This window comes from Leptonotus elevatus, chromosome 3 (assembly GCF_054856555.1).
Source record: "Leptonotus elevatus isolate MCC_2025b chromosome 3, RoL_Lele_1.0, whole genome shotgun sequence".
In the NCBI taxonomy this organism is placed as follows: Eukaryota; Metazoa; Chordata; class Actinopteri; order Syngnathiformes; family Syngnathidae; genus Leptonotus; species Leptonotus elevatus.
In genome coordinates this window covers 5,561,833-5,579,210 of record NC_141241.1, presented here as the reverse complement: position 1 = coordinate 5,579,210, position 17,378 = coordinate 5,561,833, and the positions used below count along the sequence as shown (strand labels likewise).

The 17,378-nt window shown below is 38.2% G+C and overlaps 1 protein-coding gene across 1 annotated transcript in view; it reads right to left on the bottom strand.

The window, feature by feature from the left end:
* Positions 1-17,378, bottom strand: part of LOC147176735 (glypican-6-like) — an 80,335-nt gene that overhangs the window by 33,816 nt on the left and 29,141 nt on the right. Inside the window, exon 3 of the mRNA XM_086071991.1 lies at positions 1,740-2,131. Within this exon, the coding sequence (XP_085928117.1) occupies positions 1,740-2,131 (392 nt within the window). The remainder of the gene's footprint in view (positions 1-1,739; positions 2,132-17,378) is intronic.

Below are 17,378 nucleotides of genomic sequence, written 5' to 3'. Positions count from 1 at the left end.
AATAAAATACAACTCTAAATACACTGACATTGTAGAATGTGGCACCTGTTCCCAACGTTAGCGGCTAGTGGCTAGTAGCTAGCTGCTAAGTGAGTAGGCTTGGAAAGCGAAAATGACTCTGCACACGTTGATGCTGACAGCCTGACATATTTTCAGGTCTTACTGTTCAATTTTCAACAAATCACGCTTACTCAAATGTGCTGTTTTTAGCAGGCAAAAAAATGCTGTTGTGGTTCTGACGTCACTTCTTCTCTCAGTCCAGAATCTCACTAATATTTCTAAAGAAAACACAGTTTGCTGTTGTCCACGGTTTAAATTTAAGGGGGGAAAAAGTTGATTGTGTAAAAATTTTCAGTAGGATATCCAAATACCAAAATATTTGATAGCTGCAGCCCAAATATACTGTACATAGAGTTATGAAATTGTAAATGTGAAGTGACAAATGTCACCTTACATAAATTCAACTGCACAACATTTGATTTAGATTTAAATATGACTGGAATTTGGTGTAAGTATGTAAAATAATAAATATTTCCATAAATTATTAAACCCAGTCAAAAAACTGATACTCCTTTTTTTTTTTTTTTTTGTGCTGTGACCTAATTTCCAATTTTTTCTCTGGAGCTTACTGTTGCTGCTACGTTGTAAAAAATAAACCATGTGTGAGTACTTGTGCATGACCTCATAGTCGAGGTGAGAGGTTTCTAGTGCTCATCTGCAAACTGTCCTAATTTTTAATGTACTTGGTTGGCAGTGTTGATTTATAGAGTCTTTTTTTCCTTCTTGCATATAGTTAGCTAAAATGATGCTACGATCTAAGTTGTATGTCCAAATGTGCTCTTTGTTTGAGTTGTCGTCACGGATGAAAGCATACACGTAGTTAATGGAGGCGGCTTGCTTTGTTGTTGGGAGTTGTTTTTAGCCGCATCCCACAAAGCGTAATATCGTCTTCTTAATTTGGTTTGACAGTTGGCAACAGTTTCAAAGTGTGTGTGCTACCGACAACTACAGGACTTAAGTGGAACAACAACGACGGAAATGTACAATGAAAGCAGTGAAGTCGTGTCTCTCGTCAGTCCATAAAGTGTAATTACCTCACTCCGGTGTTAGCTTTTGACTTACTGTTGCAGGTGATAACTCATACGGTGGGAGTTGGAAAATGAACACTAATACTTTTACTTCCTATGGCAAACTAACGAGACAAATCCAAAAGGACATCGAAGCTGGCGTTAGTTCAAGAATGAAAAATTGGGTGGAAGGCAGTGACCAGCTACAGTTAAACTATAGACACATGTACAAAAGTCACTGTACACTGAAAGCTGTGAGTAGTGAAGGTAATTGTGAGGTCAAGGTGATTTGTCATGTCGAGCTACTTTTCACCTCCAGTTTATGGGCAGTCACCATCCTGACAGCCTTCAGCGATGCCACACTGTTTCCTGGCTGCACTTCATAATTGATGAGGGGGCAGGGAACGTGGGATTTGATCCTGACTGAGCTTGCCTTTTAGGTCTCGGTTTGATGCATTGCTCATTTCAACGCTTCCTATAGTGCCGTTAAGATTTGGCAACTATTCCCCTTGATGTACTCAAAGCGAAGGTATCTTATAATTATAACAGACATGGCCAGATAAATGAATATAATGACAACAACAAAGTACGTCATTTCTGCGTGGCACGCGGCTGAGCGGAGGTAAAATGTTCTTGGCACATAATAAGAAGCAAACACAGCATCAAACTCACCTTGGCAACCCTGTTGGCAACTTCTCGACCGACCATGAGGCCCTGGACAAACGTCCGTGCGGCAATCAGTGCCCTGGTGACCTGAGCCTTCAGTTTCCTGGGCACATCTCCAAAGGGCTTGAGTTGGTCAGAGTATTTACTGACACACTCCAGGTAATCGTCTGTGAAGTGGTACTGCGAGTTCAATAACTGGAACATCCGCTCCAGCAGCCGGGACCAGAAATCATTGAGCATCTCCTCCAGGTTGACATTGCCCCCCGTGTAGTAGCGCTTGAGCTCAGTGAACAGGTCCTGGAACACCTCGGAGTTTTTCATGTACAGCTTCCCAAATGTCCTTGAGAACATGCTGCTCAGAGACCTCTCGGAATTGTCCAGGAGTTCCAAGAAAAACTCTGTTAGGATTCATGTAAAAGAGGAAAAAAGTAAGAGAAACAAAGATGCAGATATTTACAACATGTAATAACTTTTTCATTTCCAAATAGAAGATTCTCTGGGCAAAAATATTATGGCCAATACTGATCTTCTGTATGGGTCGTACATTATGCACAGGTGCATAATTATGTCAAAGTAAATAATGGACTATTTAAAAATTTACTTTTTAGAAATAGAAATGTGTAAACATAATCCATCCTGATAACTTGCATTATTCCCTTTTTTTCATTTTCTTTAAAAAAAAAACTGTAGTTCAAAACCTACCTAAACATAATTACAGGTTATGAATAAGCCTTTTTGACAAGTCATAAATAAACCAAGCATAACATTTAATGACTACAAATATATTTTGTGCTCAGGAATACAACCAAATAACTAGAATTTCTACATTACATTATATGCGGAGTACCGCAGGGGTCAATATTAGGTCCAACAATGATTTATAGCATACATCAATGACAATGACATGTAGAGTATCAAAAATTGTTAAGTTTGTCTTGTTTGCTGATGATACATTCTGGGGAGAATTTGCAACATATTTGAAAGATAATTACAACAGAAATAAACTAAAGTGTTGGTTTGACAGAAATAAATTACACACTCTATACTGTGCACTATTAATTGTATTTTTTTTTACCATATATATTGTACTGTGTGGAGGTCTGGGGGAACACCTACAAAAGCACTCTACAACCACTATGCACGCTCCAAAAAATAACTATAAGGACAATACATAATGCAGGATATTGAGACCACACAAACTCACTGTTTATACAATCACATTTGTTGAAATTTAGGGATCTGGTTAAATTCATTGTGTTCAAAGAAAGAAATAATCAACTGACAAAATATATCCTGCTAGTGTTCAGAGACAGAGGGTATAATCTAAGGGAGAATTTAAACTTCAAACAACAATGTAATGAAGCAATGAAAAATGCATTCATTCATTCAACAGAGAACGTCAATTACGTCATTTCTGAAAGTGTACAAGCCTTGACTGATCCCCAGTTAGCAGTTAGCTCTTTTTATTTTTTTTATTATTATTATTTATTTATTCATTTTTTTTTACAAATGCTACCCTGTGCATAGACTACTAATCAGTTGAAGGAATTTAACCTCCAGACTGGATTTACTTGCATCGCCTGCGTGTTGGCAGCCTTGAGCATTAAGACACCAACGCGGAATATTCCGAGCAAAATCAGCCTCGTAAATAGGATCACATGTTCCTCAATGTACAAGCGTGAGCTCATAATTAATGTCTCCATGTCAGATCTTCCTCCTACCTCCATCTTTGTAAACAAGCATGTGACACATGAATCAACATTTCACGTGTCAGGCTTGCTCATAAAACATTCGGGGCCTCGTGAGCTCTACTTGCTTCTTTATTAAGCTCTTGGCATTACAATATAGCATACAAAATTCCCACTCATCAACATCATTTGTTTTTGCAATGCCGCCCCCTTCTTTTCCGTTTGTATCGTATCTAGTTTTACTCTATAGTAAAAGTGTTTTTCTTTTTCTACAGAGCCAATTATATTTTCAGTCCAAACATATGTATAAATTAAGCCGTTGCAGTTGTACCAATGCTGTTGTATGATTACAATAAAGAAACCTACATCCAGTGTTGCCTTGAAAAAGTAATTTACTTTATGATTACTTTAGTTTGAAAGTAGTAGATTACAAGTTACTTTATTTGTTACTTTCAGCAGATGTCGACAACATAAAAATGACTCGTTCGAAGTTACCTGGGATGGGCTCCAATTCTGTGCAACCCTATGCAATGGGTTTAACTTTGAATTAGCATCCCTTAAATGTTTCAACTGCTGTTGAATCTATTTGACATGTTTTGCAAAGCATTATTGTTTCAGTAAGTTGTTCAGCCAAAACTCTCTCCCCTTATTTGAACTGTATCCACCAGAAAGAGGTGGGGGAGTCGTCCCCTAGTCGCTCTTCTTTTTTTTATTGCGGCATAATGACCTGCCATTACACCTACCTTTGTTTAAATATTGAAAGCCTGTGGGGCTTTTTCCAATTGGATCTAAATCAAGGACAAGCAGTCTCATGTGTACTGAACATGTGAAGTTGGCTCTGTACAAGCCTTTAAGAAGCTTTCCAGATGGATAAAAAAAACCTACGTAGGTGGGTATTCCACAAAATAGGTTTTGTTTGAATACTTAGATCGGGGATAGGCAAGTCCGGTCCCAGAGAGCCGCACCGCAGTCCTGCATGTTTTCGGTGTCTCCTGCCTCCAACCCAGGTGTTTCAAATCATCAGTTCGTAATTACGTTCTGCAGGAGCCTCAGCTGTGTTCGAGGAGGGAGACATAAAAAAAAAAACAAGCAGGACTGCGGCTCTCCGGGACCGAATTTGCCTACCCCTGACTTAGAGGGACAATTCTTATGTTTCGCTTTCCAGAAATGAAAAAATAGTGGAATTATACAGCTCTGATATCAAACACACACAAATAATAGATTATACGGAAAAGTGCTTGACACTATTGACAGACATTTAAAAAAAAAAATGTTATATGTTCCCTGTTGTATTGGAGTATCCCCAAATCACGACCAGCATTGTGCAACTATTTTAGCCTTATGTGATTTCAAGGCCAGATCCCTCACAAATATTGCAGTGAGAGTTTCAGACCGCAGCTGCAGCTGGCCAACTCATTAATGAGGACAAAACTCATATGTGGCCACATAATTATCCGGCAGAGAGTTATTGACCTTGCACAGCATTCGACAGCTTTGGAAAGAATAAATGGGTGCGCTCTTACTGACAAGACATGATACAAATAACAATTGTTGCAAAGGTCCGATCGGGTGAATGTCCCAAGCCTTGATATGATTATAAAGGTGTGGGTAAGAGAAAGAACAAAAATAAATATGGAAAGCTGTTAGTCGGTAAGTAACTTTGAAACAGCAGCTTGGTCTTTCCGTGAGCCTCTTAAAAATCGTCAGAGGATTATCTCTTTTTTTTGTATGATGTTTTAATATTATACAACAGTATTGTTAAGCTCAACAAACCATGTTGAGATATTTTTAAAAATCTGATGTCACTTTTTTTTTTTTTTTTTTTTAAATCACTTTGTTGACCTTTTGTTGTTAAGCACTATATTGATAACCAACTAAAGAAAATGTGTTTGTTTTTTTTCTCTTCAGAAGAAACTACGGTCCAATGATCACAACATAATTACATAAAGATGGGCTTTGCAGCAATTACATTTGATACAGAATATATTATACTGAACCGTCCTATTCATTATGAGTGTGACATATCAATTTTCAAGAAGAACAACAGCACAAGGGATGCATGAATTTTTCCATAATTACTGGAAATAATTATCATGGCTCATAAAAGGTGACCGTTTTGTTCTCAAGTTATTATTTTTATGCGATTAAATGCAATAACTCAAACACAAAATTCCAATTTGCAATGTTATTTACTTTTAAAAAAAAAATACACATTTTATACAATTTGATACAGCCGCAATCGCAGACCCAGTCACACAGTATCTATAGATAGTGAACTGAACGGTGGATCCGAGTCATATTTTAATCGTCTGATCAAAAAGAGGAGCAACATGGTCATGTTGTATTTGTTGTGACTTCTAATGGTAACTTCCTACTGCACAGCGAGGGGTGTCACAATTCGATTCGATACTGATTAATCCCGATACTAATCTATAAATTGATTATTGCAATTTTTTTTATTATTTAAATTTAGAAAATACTCATCAGTGAACTTGTACATGTGCACTGTAAGATTTGTATGAAAGTGTTTTTATTTATCTGAAACTTCAGGTTTACAACTGCCACTGTATTTTCATGTTTCATGTTTGAACAGCACTGAAATCAAATATTAGGGCTTGATAGAATGGAATGAACTGCTATTTATATAGCGCTTTTTTTTTTTTAGCTATAGTGCCTAAAGCGCTTTACAAAGCCTCACATTCACCCATTTACACACCAGTTATATTAATGTTCCATTAATAAAACATTCATACATGATCAGTGTGAACCCTAACTCTAAGTAAGACGTTTTGTTGAATATTTGCATTAAAAAAATCATGTTTAAACATCGCTTTGGCCGAATCTATTTTTTTTTAACACCTCTTTATATGCACCGCACATCAAAACATGATGGACAAGCCGTGTTGAAATATTATAGTTCACCAAACCACAGTAGATCTATAATATTGTCATCTACATTATTTTCAAGAAATATAATATATAATTAACAAGGATTCATACACCAAAGGCATGAAGCGGATTTTCAATCACTAATGTTTATTTGACCTAATCTAGATACCAAAAAAAAAAAATTTTTTTGATGTGGGGACATCATCAATAACATTTTCAAAACAGGACTTCAATCATGGCTGTTTCTTCAGCTAAAGAGACAGATACACAAATAAAACCGATGCGGCATAAAAAAAAATGGTGGTATTATAAAAAAAAGTGATGAATCAAATTGAATATTCAGCCATATTCCCAATTTTATACAGAGGCAAATAAGCACACCTGCTAAAACGATTGCATATGGGCACTGCCAATGCACATCTGGATTTAATGAATGAAGGCTGTTGAATTCTTGACTTTGAAGGGTATCCAAAAGCAGAGCATAACGTATTGATGTGACGTAGATGAAACAGTTCTCGGTGACACGGTAGGTTATTTGATGAGCGACGGCTCATCAATCTTCAATGAATTCATTTTGCACAATAAATGAGAGTGAATACAGAGATGAGTTTGTCACTTGACTGTGATGACAGTGCATTTTCAGTAGATTGCATTGTGTGCAGTGCTATACTGGCGGCGAATTGCATTCCCCTCACATACTTGCTGCATATAGCAATAGAACTGACAACATCAATATGAAGTTCTCATAATTAAAAGGCCCTTTTATAGGATCTCGGGGAATCGCGGGCCACTTTCCCACAGCCCATCAATCACGGACTGGCAGCTCATTTAAGCGTCTTTAATATTGCAGTTGCTACACCCACGGCTTTTTTTTTTTACAAACACCAATTGTTTTCTGACAGCAAATAGAATCTCAACTAAATTCTGTGGGGAAAGGGTCTCACTTTACTCCCCTTTTATGCAGAAAACTGACAGATACAATTGAGCAAGAGCCTTTTCTGAGTTCCCCATAGAAAAAAACGTAATGCTCCCTGATAGCAGCAGTGAAGGGGGTGGGGGGGCACATATTTGCCTTGGATAATGGGCTTTTAGACATTAATGGTGCACAGCAAGCCAGCCAAACACAGGCATATTACAATTCAGCATCTGTTATATTAGACGTCGTTCAGTGTCGTCCAAACCAACCATCTGGCCCTGTAAATAAAGGATGAGTGGATATTGGTGCCAATTTCTAAGTTTGTTGCAAGATCAGTTCTGTCTGGAAAATTGTGCTGCCACCAACATCTCGAAAACACCTTAAGACATATTACACCAATGGCATCTATGCAGCTCTGAGGAGTAAAGAAGGAGGATATAGTTTGTCTATAATATATTAATTTGTTAATATAATATTTTGTCTAATAATATCACTGGCCCATGACTTGAAATAAGTGGTTCCACATAGCATTTTGAGAGACAAAATTAGCATTTTTCACCTCATCAGAACACAATTGATAGCAAAACTTTGAGAAGCGCAGATTTGTAACTTTTTCCGGTAAATGAAGAGCTGAGATGGTCCCAAAATGCCTCACTCAGCACTTGTCGTCACAAGGTCGAGGCAAATGGTGCTACTTACGCCACAGCAGTTAGCTAACAGCTAGCTCTGGCTGGCTACTAGTGCGGCTAAATGTGTTACGGTTTCGCTCGTCAGTCTGTAATCATCGCCTCCATGACGCCAAATAAACTACACTTATTACATGTGTCATTCTCACAAAAAAACTTTCAAGGAGAAATCAACACAAGAGAGAGAAGCCATGCTAATTGATAAGCTAACCTAAAAGTGACATGCAATCGTGAAAGACCAAGAATCAAGTGCTTTGGTGATCGAGTACACTTTTCACATAAATCTGGCTGGAAATGAGTTAAAGATGAGCATATCCGACTTATACAACAGAAAAATAAGCAATTTAAAAAAGTGTCTGGAGAAATAATTTATACAAAATAATGCTATACACATACCTAAACAGGAGCAGAAATTAATTTAATTAATAATCGGACCAAAACTGCTCTTATTGAATGAAATATATTAGTTAGCACTATCAACTGTATAGGAAATTAACTTGTGTAATATTATTGTGTATTGTTGGAAATTTATTTGTGATTTTAATGACTCTCATTTTAGGCTGCCAATGAAAATAAGCTTAACTTGGCTAACTTGGGCACATTAACATTGTAAAATGTTGATTGATGTGCATTGAAAGGGACAATGAAAATAAATAAATTCAATGCTATGTTACAGTGTACGGCAGCCGCGAGGAGTGGCCAAAATTATCATTTATAAAGTCATCGGGGGGAAAAAATGGAGTCAAATTTCTATTTTAACCCGAAAAAATTGCACAGTTTAAGTTAGCATGTTTCCCCCAATAAAGTCGATCTTTCACAGAAGATGAAACACGACTGATGTAGGCAGTTTTCCTTCAGAACACTGTCTGCCACTTCTCGGAGCTCCTATCATCACATCTCAAAGCGCAAGAATAATTGTCCTTGAGGAAATTAATTACCTTTTTGCACCGCCACTCTCTATGGAAAGTGGGTCTAAGTTAATGAATGATGAAAAACTGTCATATCTTTCACTGACACTCATTTTTCTGCTTGGAGTTTTGAGCCACTGAGTCTTGTTTATGCACATGAGAATTTTGATTTATGAACTAATTTCATTCAAAGACACGACGATGTGACTACTTGCAAAACACGGAGTCGCCTTCAACCCCAATAGAAAAAAAAAAGGTTATTTTGTAACGCCAAGTGCATTACTGCTTTAAACCACCTTGAAACCTTTTGCTTGAACAAAATATCTTGGGAATGAAATATTTTTTTGCTTTACGAGGATACAGACTTGAATTTGGGCTAATTCCATGTCTTTTTGGATACCAATTATTGTGTAGTGCACAGAGAACCAGCCCTCGAAAGGTTATAGGACTACATGATTTGATTTACATCACTTGCGCCACGACTTAGACCTGCTTCCAGCTGGCCTAAAGTCTAGTCTACTTCCTGTCACCAAATTGTCAGGTGAGCCAGGGGAGTGAAACAGAAAACACTCTTAGTCCGCCAGAACGCCCAGTGAGGCGCAACACAGTCTGCCAAATTCCGAAATACAATAAAGTAGACTTGCTGGGGAGCGAAAATGAAGGTGCACCAATTTTTTTACGCCGAGCGCACGTGCAGCTTGTCTACAAAATATGGCCCAAGGTCTACATTGCTGCCACGTACAGGCGATATAGTAATTTTGTGAGTAACTAAAGCCCTTTAATCTATTACCAGTTATCAATGTAAAAATGTGGTGCTAATCTGTTACTTTTGATAGGTACTTAAAGTTATTGTAAATAGTAGTAGTAAAGGCATTCCTATTATTGTATTAAAATAAATTTAAAAAATGGACAAAATGGTCTAAACCAAGTCGCACAAGCCAGAAGAATGGCATTTGGAATTGTCCACCTAACTTCGGCTGCTCAATTTGGCAAGAAAACATGATTCCAGACACTGTCCTCCTTTCCCCCGGAATGTACCAAAGGACCGCAATGCACCACACTCAATGGGTTGATCCTCTTCTTTGTTGTGAATAGGGTCCATCGGCCTAAGGCTTACACATTGAGGGATGAAATCCTCCAATTTCAGTGGCTGTTGTGTTTTCCATCTACAGGGCACTGGAATGTGAGAAAGCCAGCGGAATGGGTTTGTTGTGGTCAAAAATAGCAACCGCTGCCGGACAAAAAATTGTACAGGAGCAGACATGCTCTTGTCGAGGGACTGTCTGTTGATTAAAAGAATAATGCAACAACTGCACAGCTTCACTGGTGAATGGGCATATAGGGGCCCGAAAGAATCGATTACTACCATTTTTTGTAGGCGTATCAACAGCGTGCAAAAGGAAGTCTTTGAACCTTGAATAATGATTAAATGAATGGTGTAGCTCGGTACCCTGATTTGAATTATTTTGGTTAGCAAGAAGTTATGGACAATTCTATGCTCTCAACTTTGTGACAACTGTTTTGGTAGCCCTATTGTGGTTATAAAAAAAAAACATGACAAAGTTTGGCGATTTGTAGACAAGTTACCTTTAAAAGGTAAGCGATGGGAAAATGAAGATTCACGAAGCACTTGCAATATATTTTTACTCCTCAAGAGGGTGCCCTTGGTTTAAAGATCAAGGCTAATGCTCTGGAAACTGATCACATTTCCACTGCAGCTTTAAACCAAGAGTGCCATCTAAAAGTGCTTCATGAAGCTTCATTTTCCCATCACTAGAAACAAAGAAGCTTGCGTTGAGTGTTTTTTTTTTTTTCACTGTTGTGCGCCACGACAGATCAAGAGGCCTATTTTTGCTCCAAGTACAAGGCTAGTACGAAGCGCAGGCTAATTGTGTGAATGGTAGTAGTTTTGTTGTTGTTGGTATTTTGCTAGAGCACATAAAAGAGGGCATTTTGTGTGTAATGGAACGCAGCCGACTGGCAGTCAATTGAAGCAGCTCCCCTCAATCTCATGCTCAGTGCTTGACATTGCGGAAGGAGAAATTGTATGTCGATAGAAGATAAACTGTTTGCGAACATCTGGCAAACATTTTTGCAACCTTGGACGAACTCTGATGGAGGAAAAATAATTCATTAGAAGCCTTCGCTGGTGAGTGAGATACGAGTTAGACCTGATTTTAGTCTTTAGTCTAAAATCTGGTCTACTTTTGGTCATTGTATCAAAAACGCCTGAATGCCTATCGAGGCAAAGCGCAGTATACCAAATGCACAAACACGCTCAACTAGACTTACCAAAAATGAAAACTTTCACAAAAAATGCAGATGTCTACGAAAACATTTTGTCTTGACATATATAAATATATTCTATGATGGTTTATCTTAAAAGTCTAGGATACATTTCAAGACATATCTTGATCAACCTTTTGGAAGACCACCCAGCATTTTCATTCACATTGAAGCTGCAGCACATGAAAGAACGCAAAAGGCCAAATCATGTTTAAGTGGCATTTACATGACATTTTCTTTGGCCTGTTTAACATTTGGTGAATTCAATATCCCTCGCAAATAGACTCGTATTGTTTATTTCTTTTCATTCCTGACACATCCAACACAATATTCATGAGTTCTCAACAGAATGTTCTGGAAAAAACAAAAATGTTAGATGCTCTCAGTATAGCTTACATCACAGAAAAAAAAACGGTATATTTTTTTCTGGGGCTTTGGAGACAGACAGAAAACCACACACACACACACACACACACACACAAAAGCTACTTATAATAAACCGGGCTCTGTAAGTTACACTTGATGAACATGTATCAATAAATAGTCATATAAAAGTCTGTAAGCATGATGCAGCCGCCAACTCCATTTAGGAAAGCTGCTGGTTGCATTATAACACGATTTCCTGACATCGATTTGTCTCCTTGGTGCACCAAGCGAGCATTTCCCCCCGTGTTCTTCCCCCATTGTGTAGCCAGAAAAACAGAGAACATGTTTTTTTGTTTTTTTTTGCTTCTTAGATAATGAGTTTCTGCCAGCAGCCCAAACTACAAGGAGACACATAATAACAGCCGTCTAGAATCTCAGTAAAGAACATAGTTTCATCATCTCTGTACATGTTTAAGAGGCGTGTATGCACATCTTGGACGGCCAACAAAACCTTAACGTCCGCAGCACAAGACAAACAAATGAACGTTTCAACAATACGAGCTGCCTCAGTGGCACTTTCTCCCTCAGCGAGGCGGAAAGCCACTTCTTGGCTCAGGTGAATGCTGTAAAAAACATTCACAGCAGGTAGCAGCCCGTGTTTTTTAGATAATGAGACTTGGCAAGTTTTAGAAGCTACAAGCTAAAAGTAGCACACTTTGTAACATGCCGTCGCTGCAGGTAGACATTGACAAGAGTAGTGAGTTTTGATACAAGGTCAAACTTTATTTCCGATTTAGAGAGATGTGCGATTACTTTTATTTTTGTGTTGCATTCCAGCACAAGAATTGGGAGTAAAAACTACTGGGTAAAGAAAGATTAAGGTTCTTAACCACGTATCACCCTAACCTGGTTTTATCATGTCTATTTTGGGTGGGTGTTATTAAAGGACAAAGAATTGTATTTCATCAAACGTAATAATAGTGTTGAATCGTGCTTTTGAATGCAGGGCATGTTAATGGAAAGGCGTGGGAATGTCACAATGGTGAAAATGGAATGAGACTAAATTAAAGTTTCCTCTCTGGCTCTAAAATGCTCTGTTTGATTGCAATTTAGAACTGGAGGAAAATTACTCATCACCGTATTTGGGTAACAATGCAGCCGTATTTATTATAATTGTGAGTATAAAAAAAAACTCATCAAACCACAATTATCTATTAAACAGAAAGTGATTTTTCAAAACGAAATGAAATCATTATGTATGCTGATTTATTTATTCTAATGTTATCTTTAGGATGAGGGGACTATGCATCTAAATTTTCAAATTGCACGTTGAGCGGCGCATGGGTCGAATCTGCAATGTGAGTGAGAATACAATCAATGCTTTTACAGTCTTTACTGGTGCTCGGGTTACTCTTTCCGAAAGTAGCGTGTATAGAGTGAGGCCTCAGGACAGCTCCGCCCCCTGGTCGTCATGGTGAAATTGTTTTCTTGTTGCTGGTCCTCACATTAGATCATAGGTGAAAAGGTATCACAATTCATCAAGCTAGACATCGGAGGCTTTTGTGGTGATGGTGATTTTGAAGCACTTTTATTACATATGCAAAAAATTCTCTCACTTGTATCTCAAAGTCTCACCGATAAAACCACATTTACGTTTTCGTCGCAAGTCTCTTCTTACGATCTTAAGTCTCTTTAGGATAGGGCAACCAGATTTTCAAAATTAACTCCTTCACTGCCATTGACGTCAAAAATTCAATATTAATACTATTTCTATTAGTTTCACATTTTTTTCTACTTTTGTTAACAAGAGTATGAAAACCTAGAATTTTTTATTGTACATTTAGAACAGATATAAAATTTGCATCGAAGTCATGCGATTAATTACAATAAAAAAATGGAAATTTTAATCGTCTGACGCCCCAAATTTTTTATAATCGTTTCTTTTTTTTAATTAGGGGCATCAGACGATTAAAATGTTTAATTGTTATTTATCACATGATTTCACTAATTAACTCACGATTAATCACAAATTTTATATCTGTTCTAAACTTAAAATATATTTTTTTGGGGGGGTTTTCATATTCTTGTTAAATGTGAAACTAATAAATAGTTCAAATGAATTTTTTTACATCTATAGCCGTCAATGGCAGTAAATGAGTTAAGTACCACCAGGACACTACAATTTCTCAGAAAATCAAATATACACTTAATTTTCAAGAAGCTCAACTCTTTTCATCACTAGTCAATCTGGTTGTATTGTTATTTTAGCTAATGCTAAATATACTTTGGTCGCCAGTACAACAGCTCTAAATAATCAATGCACTCTCCATTATCCAACCTATTTTCCTTGGTTCCGGCAGCTATTGGAAGCTGGCATGTCCCACATTGCAACATTGGAAATATATCGCCAGAAAAGCTAAGCTTGCTTTGGGTCTGACTGGCAACCGCAACATTAGGCTAGTAGGACTAAATTTGATTCTTAGTCACGGAAGCCGGAAGTAGTTTTAGCTCGTAGCTAGCTCGTATAAGGAAAACACACCTGCCGGCGATTTAACAGTTAAACAGTTTTTTTTTTTGTTCTCAACTGTCACCCTAATTTAGCAACAAGAGGAAGGCGAGCGTCCAGGATAGACTGAAGTCTGAACGCTATGTGTGCGTGCGTGTTGGGAGTGCTACTGAATAATGCAGTTACTGTGAGGTTGCAAGGTGGTTCTTAATCAAAATTACATTTTTACGATCCCTTTTTTGTGATGCGAAAGTCCTGCTGAGACATCAACAACCACTTTTAATACCGTTGCGCTGCTTTAATATACGGTGCTCCAAAGGAATTTGTAAAAGCCCATCTGTTGAAATTGAAGAGGGTTGGTCTGCCGCTACAATATCTCAATTGTTGTCGCATGAATGCAGCTGTGAGCCGCGTCAGCATTCAAAGCGGAGTGCTCACCATTCTGCTCTGCCGCGAATTGGCTTTGTGATCTAATGATACTGCATTAATTGTTGAACAATACCGACCTACCTTCATTCCAGATTTAGCTGTGCACTAAACCTCCAAGGCAAAGCAAACAGTTGTGGTTTTCTGTTGGATTAATTATCTTGTCATAAGCCACCTTTTGCTGAGGGTGGGGGGGCGGGGGGGGGGGGGGGGGGGTTGGGGGGGGTCTCCGCGTCTGACACCGAGTTCACAAGTGACAGACACTGGGGAAGTCAATTAGCCAGGCTCAAAGAATCAAAGTCATTTCCTCCATGGATTGTATTCAAACTTGTTGAATAGAAAGGAGCAAATTGGCAGCACATGCGGTTTCTTTCCTGTGACCCTGAATGGCGGCATTGTCTCGATGTGGCTGCTGGAGTGGCTGTCTTGTGCGTTAGGATCCCTGCAGTCATTTCTATCGCTAATCTTTCCTGTAGAGTGATTCTTGTGTTAGAGTGATGATCTCAAAAGAGAATCAAAGAATGTGCCGTGTTCCTCTCTGTCCTTGTCATTTCTAAATAAGACTAAAGTATTTTTCAGTCAAAAAAAGAGAGATTGAAGCTCATGCCACGTGTGGATTAAAGAGATAAGGAATGGTCGTATGGATGCAAATTTTTACCCCATTTATACTTTCATTAACTCCTTTGAGGAAATTGCATTGTTCTTAGTTTGTTTTTCAAAGTTGTCAAAATTATGCATTGAGTACTTCACTTTACAAAACTATGTGGAAGGGTAGAAAATACTCGACAAACAGATACAAGCTACGGCATTTCCTAAACATCTCACCGGATACTATTTAAAGATACAGAAGGGAGGCATCTATGAAGGTGTACTTTGGTGTTGTTCCATATTAGAATTATTTGATCTCGGTGGAAGTCTGCTGTCTTCATTTAGGGAGGGATTTATATCAAATAGATGCTGAATTGTAAATACTTCAAACAGGATTAAAATGATCATTATCTAGCACTGCCAATTTTAATACGACTATCATTGGATCATTATTTTATTAGATTGTGCACGTAGCCTAGATGTGATCTTTTGTGCCAATACTGAATATATGTTAGCATACACTGTCTTGCTTTCCCATGTTTAAGTATGAATATTTGTTTTTAGTTTAAATAATTCCAGAGATTTTCTCATTCTCGCTCTCAGCTCATCATTTTATCTATTGCAATTCCAATGTAAAAAATGATTGAAACCGAAGTTGGGCTTCTCCCAAAATACTTTTGAGCCTTAAATAAGCATTATATTTGCATCTATAAAATTGTAGGGGTATAAACTTCAAAATGCCCCATCAAATAATACCATTCATTTATAAAATTGTTCGAAGTACACCTGTGCAGAAGAATTCATACTCCCTGCGCACGGTGACAATAAGAGCGCCACTGCCACCTACTGTAGTAGATGTGCAAATACACTTTGTTCTAGTACTGTAAATAATAATAATAATAAAGTTCCCTGGGGTTACGTTCCCCCCTCGGCTTTGCACTATGACCCCTATTTGAGAATGACTCGTTTAACCACAACCATGCTCTCACGGTGGCATACAATCAAAAATGAAGAAATTGTCTGAAATTACAATAATGTTAAAAAATAAAAAATAAAAATAAAAATAAAAAACAACCATGTGTGCCCCATGCACATATATAGATATACTCAAAATATAAGGTAACATTAAAAAAAAAAAAAAAAAAGAAACAAACAGAATTCAGTGCATTCATGATGCCTTGAAATCACACGGAAATGAAAGTTGATCTATTAAGGGATTGCATCACCACCTTCGAGAGCATATGGGGACATCTTTCATCCATTCCCAAAGACAGAAAGAACAGCCAAAGTAAACTCGATGTCCCCTGCATATATTTTGAAAAGAAGAACCCCATTTTGCCGAGCCCTTGGGTTTTGTCCTCATCCCGGCAACAGTGGCTTGCAGGACGAGCGTTCCTCTTATAACCTCCCCTTGAAGCTCACCAGTGGGACCGAGTTAGTGCGTTCCGGCTACGCAGCCATCCATCCTGAAGTGGAGAAGTGACGTAGGGTTACGGCCCGCGCGGGTTGATGGAAGCTGCCACACCAACTCTCAGCTCAAGCACTGCCGGACAGGCCCGCATTCCTCCTTTCCTCAGAGAATTTCTGTCTTCCTGACATTCACTTAGTATAACACATGGACACCAAAACACAGCTTATTTATTCATGAACATTTCCAGGAACAGTGTTTGCGCGTGGTTTTAAATTTCATTAGAAATGGACATGGGACTGTCACAGAGGTTTCGTCTTCATTACTGCGATGACAGGTTTAGATCAATGCTTGCCCCCGGTCTCAGTGTCCTGCCCCTTCCTTGTCCAATTTAATGTCCTCTCCAGTGTAATGACATTCTTGTGCCATTAGATGGCTGGTGTGTCCTACCTTGTCCTTCTTCAGCGAGCATCTTTTAAAGGTCGTCTTTTGAGTGGTTGCTGGGTCAGGTTGCATGCATATTTTTTGGGAACGACTTCAATCATCTGTCGTGCCAACAAGGCTCAAGATGGCCTGAATACAGAAATGCTAATTGAATATAAACCCAGTAGGCCTGGTAGGTCTGTTGACTCGGGCCAATTAGTGGAGCCCATTGTTCAAAGCAAACATGGTGAAGCTGCATTTAGCTGTTATGCTGCACGCATTATGGAACAATCCCCCAAGAGAAGTGAAATCAGCCATGAGTGTAAAAAGCTTTTAAATCAAGGTTTAAAACTTTGCTTTTCTTCATTTATTTATTTATTATTCATTTTTATGTTCTACTTGCAAACATGATCTGCACATATTTTGAACACAATCAGGCCCAAGACGCCTGAAATAATGTGGTCAAAGGTTTGGCACATTTTCATGGTCTCCTTCACTCACCAATCCAAAATGAGCATTTTTTGGGCTTACATGTATGCGAATCTTTATTTATAA